General features: G+C 54.7%; 1 protein-coding gene across 4 annotated transcripts; it reads left to right on the top strand.

Annotated features, from left to right (window-relative positions):
* The first annotated feature begins 1,082 nt into the window (after positions 1 to 1,082).
* LOC130875936 (cytochrome b-c1 complex subunit 10) lies at positions 1,083 to 5,146 on the top strand. Of its 4 annotated transcripts, none has more exons than XR_009057263.1 (3): positions 1,083 to 1,364; positions 3,253 to 3,403; positions 4,914 to 5,146. XR_009057263.1 is itself a non-coding variant. In XM_057772252.1 (3 exons), the coding sequence occupies exons 1-2, from the start codon at positions 1,162 to 1,164 to the stop codon at positions 3,371 to 3,373; spliced, it is 171 nt and encodes a 56-aa protein (XP_057628235.1). In that variant the 5' UTR covers positions 1,083 to 1,161; the 3' UTR covers positions 3,374 to 3,403; positions 4,695 to 5,146. The 4 variants fall into 4 exon arrangements, 1 of the variants encoding a protein (XP_057628235.1); XR_009057262.1 differs by having other exon boundaries at positions 4,695 to 5,146; XR_009057264.1 differs by having other exon boundaries at positions 1,083 to 1,370; positions 4,695 to 5,146.
* Positions 5,147 to 6,067: the final 921 nt, after the last annotated feature.

Genomic DNA, 6,067 nt, shown 5'->3' with positions numbered 1-6,067 from the left:
TAACCACTAGTCACACTTCAAAGGTGGGGCCCAAGGGACAAGGGACTGACCTTCCTATGGGCCTCTGTGTCCCTCCATCCAGGTGGGACAGTCTCAAAATGCTTCCTGGAGGATGTGTATCTGAGGATGTTCCCACCTTCCTCCTGCCAGTCTGGCGTGTGGTCAGGGAGCTTACTGAGAAGTTTTGATATGCCCATTCTGGGAGGTCAGCCAGGACAGGAACTTAGGTGGAAAGGGTGACCAACGAGGGCCTGCCTGTGCGCCAACCACGGGAACCCAAGGTGGCCTGTAAGAAATGCCCGAGCAAGTATCTCAGAGTCTTCGAAGGCACAGTGCGATCTAAGCCTTTCCCCTTGGCCCCTCTGCACAAGTCCCTTACCTGCGTGGCCTGTTTCCTTCGGTTTAAATCGGTGAAGGGCAGGGCTGTGGCTCAGTGGTTAGCCTGCTCTTCTAGAAGGCCCTGGGGTTCCACCTCCAGCACTGCCTGCCTGTACCGGGCCTGGTGGCACAGGCCCAACACTTAGAAGGTGGAGGCAAGAGGATGAGGAGTTCGAGGCCAGCCGTGGATGTAGGAGGCACCCATCTGAAAAACAGTAAAGAGTGTGAGGGTTTTTTTTTTTAAATATTCATTTTATTTATTATGTATACAATATTCTGCCTGTAGGCCAGAAGAGGGGACCAGACCTCATTACAGATGGTTGTGACCCACCATGTGGTTGCTGGGATTTGAACTCAGGACCTGAGCCATCTCTCCAGCCCGAGTGTGAATTTTTTTGAGAGTGTTTTCTTTTGAGACAACGTTTCTCTATGTGGCCATGGCTGGCCTCGAACTCACGGAGATCCTTCCGCCTCTGCCTCCCCAAAGCTGGGATTAGAAGCGTGCGCCACCACCGGTGTGTATTATTAAAGTTATCAAATTAGTACCCGAATCAAATTAGCCCGAAGTCACCCGTTCAGGCTCAGAACCAAGCAGTCCCAAGCAGTTTGCTAGACACCCCGCCCACAGAGGCGGGATCTAGCGATGTCTGAAGCCCTCCCCGGAAGTAGATATCAATGTCTCTGAACCGACTTGCACCGCCGCCGGAAGAGCTAGGTTCGCACATGCGCAGCGCTCCAGGACAGCAGGAGCAGGGTGACCCTGAGTGCTGAGACCCTGCCGCGATGCTGAGCAAGTTTCTGGGCCCACGCTATCGGGAACTGGCCAAGAACTGGTGAGGAGGTCGCCCGCCGTCCCACCCGTGTGCCCTGGGGACATAGGGGGGAAACTCTGCTGGGGCAGCTGAAGACTCCAGGACACAGTGCAGGTGGAGGATGAGTTGCTTCGAGCCTCGGTTTCCCCAGCCCGACCTGGGGATCCCTTTGCGGTACGGGTCAGTACCCTGCGCTCCTATGGCTCGGGACTCCGACTTTCAACCTAGCACCTTGCAGCCTTTTGCTGATTTTGGCCTCCGTTCATTCTTTCTTTCGTTTATTTATTTTTGAAGCAGTGTTACTGTAACCCAAGCTGGCCTCGAACTCCCAGCCACTCACCACCCCCTGAATGTTCTCTTTGCATGTATGTCTATGTAACCGCGCTGGCGAGAAGAGGGCATCGGATCCCTGGACCCAGAGCTAGCCATAGTTGTGAGCACCTTGCGGGTGCTGGGAATCGAACCTGAGTCCTCTGGATGAAGAGTCATCTTTCCGGTCCCTTTGTTTCTTCTTTTAATTTTAGTTTATTTACACTTATATGTATACGCGTGAGTTTCAGCTCGCCTGCAGCTGGAGATGCGGTTCTTCTACAAGGCAATGAACCCTCCCAACCACTGAACCTCCCAGCCCCCACCTCTTGGCTTTTAATTTTTTAAACTTTTGCAACGGTGGCAGTGAGATTCAGGACCATAGTGCTGTTGTTAACCTCACACCCCAGCCCCCTGAAACGACTGTCATCCAAGAGTGTCGGCCCCAGCTGTGGCTGAGTGGGTGGATCAGTTGTCCAGCAAGCACGAAGTCTGTGTTCCAGTCCCACACTGCACACGTAGGAGATGGAGGCAGGGGGATGACGAATTCAAGGCCAACCTTGGATACAAAAGATCCTATTCACGGCAACAAACGGTGTGCATTATAAAAGTTATCAAGTTAGTACTACAGTCCCAAAGTCAGCCTTCCAATGTCTCATGCAATTCTGGGGTCTCAGGGGCCAGCCCCAGTACCACAGGCCTGTCCTCCCAGTACTGGGGCTCTGCAGGCAGAAGAACCAGGAATTCATGGCTGTTCTCGGGTACATGTGTATTCCAGGCCAGGGAGGGACACATGGAACCCTGTCTCGATAAACAGATGATAGGCAGTTGGTGGGCTGACGGGTAGGTAATGGGTGCGTTAATCCCTACAGCGACACCACACCTGACTGTATGGTACTGGTGACCTCAATGGAAGGCAGCGCAGATTTTGTTACTGTTACAGGCAGATGTTAGGAATTTTTCCTAACGTGAGCTCTCTGCTGACGCAAATTCCCAATCAAGCCAAATCAAAACAAGCCAAATTAAGAAATACCCAGGTTTAATGGGAGCCCTGCGCTCTCGGGGGGGTGGGGGGCAAGGGGGAACTGGGAGGCTGCGCCCACCAGGAGGAAGGGAAAGAGACCACGTGTGTTTCTCCTTTGGGAGCTCACACAGTCTGTGGGAGTGGTCCTGAGCTCTGAGGACCACTTGCATGCTGGGATTTGGAGTCCAGACCAATACAGCTCTCAGGGCTGGGGGCTATGCTCCCAACTTAACAGAGGTACTGTTTGTATCTGAAGGTTGGAGGTGACACCTAGGTGTCTTGGTAGGGGACAGGGGAGGGGAGGATTTAGCAGTGTAGCTGGGTGATCTGCATAGTTCAGCTTCACAGGCGATCTCCAAACTCCACGTGGTCCCATTGGTCATAAGCAACTGGACCTGTGTGAACTGGACTCCCGGCAGCCCAGGTCTGTTGTCCAGTACAGAAGGTCTTCTGATGAACCGGCCCCAAATATCCACCTGACCCAGCAAGGTTTCCATAGCCGTCCAGTGCTTGGAACCCAAGTTCTTTTTGTTTTGTTTGTTTTGTTTTTATGGTTTCTCTGTATAGCTATGACTTTTGGAGTTTCGGAGCCTGCCCTAGAAGACTCGGAGATCCCCCTGCCTCAGCCTCCCGAGTGCCCTGTAGACGAGCACTGGGAAAGCCCTTGACTGACATCGGCGTGGGGTGTCATGGGAGAAGGGTTCTCATTAACTGCCTCTGTCCCTCCAGGATCCCCACTGCCAGCATGTGGGGTGCCGTGGGTGCCGTGGGGCTGGTGTGGGCCACAGACTGGCGTTTGATCCTGGACTGGGTACCTTACATCAACGGCAAGTTTAAGAAGGATGATTAGGAAAACCCCGTCACACTCAGGATCTCCCTGGTGAGTCTGAATGTTGGGCCTGATTGTTGTGGGGTGGGGGTTCTGGGGTAGCCAAGAGGTAGAGCAGGGATCCCTCAGACCTTCCCACACCCAGGACTCCCTCAGCTGCTGAACTGGCTAGCGGCCTAGCTCAGAGCTGGTGTCCGAGGCTGTCCCTTGCCCCAGGCCTCTTGGGATAGGCTGAGGGTATGCAGCCTTCATCAAGCCACGGTAAACTGGCTATTTTGCTTATGTTGAAAGTTTGATGCGCATAAGGCTGTCCTGTGTAGACCACTTGTGTGTGCGTGTGTGTGTACACTTACATGTGCGCATGCACTGGTATGATGGGTACCGAACCTGAGCCCGCCACTTTGGCTAGGTTATATGGCCAACCAGCAGCTCCCTGGAATCTGCTTGTCTGGTGCCATCTCTCTCCCAAGTGCTGGGCTACAGGCGTGCACAGCAGTGCCTGGCTTTCATGAGGGACCAGAGATTCAAACTCAGTTCCTCATTCTTGCATGGCAGACTCCTCTCACTGGGCCATCTCCCTGCCCCTCTACTTTTTCAAACTTTTTTCCCCCCCGAGACAGGGTTTGGAGCCTGTCCTGGCTCTGACTACTTCATTTTTTGCAAGGTGTGTATGTGTGCATGCATGTCCACAGAGACCAGAAGAGGACCCCTGGCCTAGCATCCCTGGTAGTTATGAGCTGCTGTGTGGTGCTGGGAACTGAACCTATGCGTGTCGTCTGTACCTCACTCTCTGATTGGCTACAGCAGCCAGCCAGTCATCTGGGTTTTCTGGCCTGTCAGGTCCACATCCTATGGCAGACGCCTTACCTACTGATTATGTCCTTAGTCCTCTTTCCTCACCTTACAGCTCAGTGACACTGTTGGGGTTATTCACAGAGCTCTGGGCCCCTGGGCTGGCTCCCTATATGCTTGGCTCACCTGATGTCCCCTTCCCCAGGCTCACACCTGCTGTCAGCTCACCTGATGTCCCCTTCCCCAGGCTCACACCTGCTGTCAGATCACCTGATGTCCCCTTCCCCAGGCTCACACCTGCTGTCAGATCACCCGATGTCCCCTTCCCCAGGCTCACACCTGCTGTCAGCAGCTCACCTGATGTCCCCTTCCGCGGGCTCACACCTGCTGTCAGCTCACCTGATGTCGTCCCCTTCCCCAGGCTCACACCTGCTGTCAGCTCACCTGATGTCCCCTTCCGCTGGCTCACACCTGCTGTCAGCTCACCCGATGTCCCCTACCGCGGGCTCACACCTGCTGTCAGCTCACCTGATGTCGTCCCCTTCCCCAGGCTCACACCTGCTGTCAGCTCACCTGATGTCGTCCCCTTCTCCAGGCTCACACCTGCTGTCAGCTCACCTGATGTCGTCCCCTTCCCCAGGCTCACACCTGCTGTCAGCTCACCTGATGTTGTCCCCTTCCCCAGGCTCACACCTGCTGTCAGCTCACCTGATGTCCCCTTCCGCGGGCTCACACCTGCTGTCAGCTCACCCAATGTCCCCTTCCCCAGGCTCACACCTGCTGTCAGCTCACCCGATGTCCCCTTCCCCAGGCTCACACCTGCTGTCAGCTCGCCCGATGTCCCCTTCCCCAGGCTCACACCTGCTGTCTCAGGAACAGCTCAGCCTCGTGAAGGATGCTGAGGAAGCTGGACACGGCCAAGTCCCGCAGCACCCGGGGAGCCTCTGCGCAGATGGACACTTGGGCTGCCTTGATGGGTGTACATTAAACCTTGTTCTCACACCTCCGACGCTCGGTCTTCTTGTGCCCGCCACCTGGTTCCCCCTTGTCCTCAAGGCTTCCCCACCTCAAGGGTCCTTTCAGCACCCAGTGTTTAGCGATCTGGGAGTCTTCACTGGCAAGCAGAAATCCTACCACACTTCAGGAGCTTCTAGATGGAAAAACAGTTTGTTCTCCGGGGCTGCCCAACAAGTCACTCTCCTTTTTTTTTTTTTTTTTTTTGGTTTTTCGAGACAGGGTTTCTCTGTGGCTTTGGAGCCTGTCCTGGAACTCGCTCTTGTAGACCAGGCTGGTCTCGAACTCACAGAGATCCGCCTACCTCTGCCTCCCAAGTGCTGGGATTAAAGGCGTGCGCCACCACCGCATTTTAATGGCTTTTAAATTAGTGTTCAGGGCCCCTGCGGCCACCATACCCAGCATAGCAGGGCTTCTTCCTTCAGGTTTCGTTTGTTTTTGAAACAGGGTCTTAGGTAGCCTAGGCTGGCCCCAAACTCAACATGTACCCAAGGCTGACCCTAAACTTACCTGACTGTCTCCACTTTACAAGTGCGGGGATGATGGGTGTGACCGCCATGCCTGTGTTTGTGGGGCGGAGAATGGCCCCCAGGGCTTCCTGTATGGTAACTCAGAGCTGAACTGAGTACTCTCCAGTCCTGGCACGATGGTACACATTTTCACCTAAGAATTTTATTTCCTGTGGGTTCCGGATAGAGTGGGCTGGGCGCTGACTTTGTCTCAGAGTCCTGAGTACAGAGCACCCACCTGTCTCGCGCTCCGATACATGGAGAGGCCAGCCTGTGCTACTTGAGACCTGGTTTCAAAAAAGGTGGGTGGTAAAGAGCACTCGTTCTTGCGGGACACCCAGCTCCTATTCCAGCACTTCAGGGTGCTCCAGACTCAGGAGGCCCCGCCCCCCTGGCCTCT

The sequence above is a fragment of the Chionomys nivalis genome, chromosome 6 (genome assembly GCF_950005125.1).
Source record: "Chionomys nivalis chromosome 6, mChiNiv1.1, whole genome shotgun sequence".
In the NCBI taxonomy this organism is placed as follows: domain Eukaryota; kingdom Metazoa; phylum Chordata; class Mammalia; order Rodentia; family Cricetidae; genus Chionomys; species Chionomys nivalis.
This window is presented reverse-complemented; position numbering and strand designations above follow the sequence as displayed.

Bases quoted from the DNA above. Each gene is read 5' to 3' on its own strand.
- LOC130875936 (XM_057772252.1), top strand. From the start codon at position 1,162: ATGCTGAGCAAGTTTCTGGGCCCACGCTATCGGGAACTGGCCAAGAAC. The intron at 1,212-3,252 runs GTGAGGAGGTCG...CTGTCCCTCCAG, and splicing joins CGGGAACTGGCCAAGAACTG to GATCCCCACTGCCAGCATGT.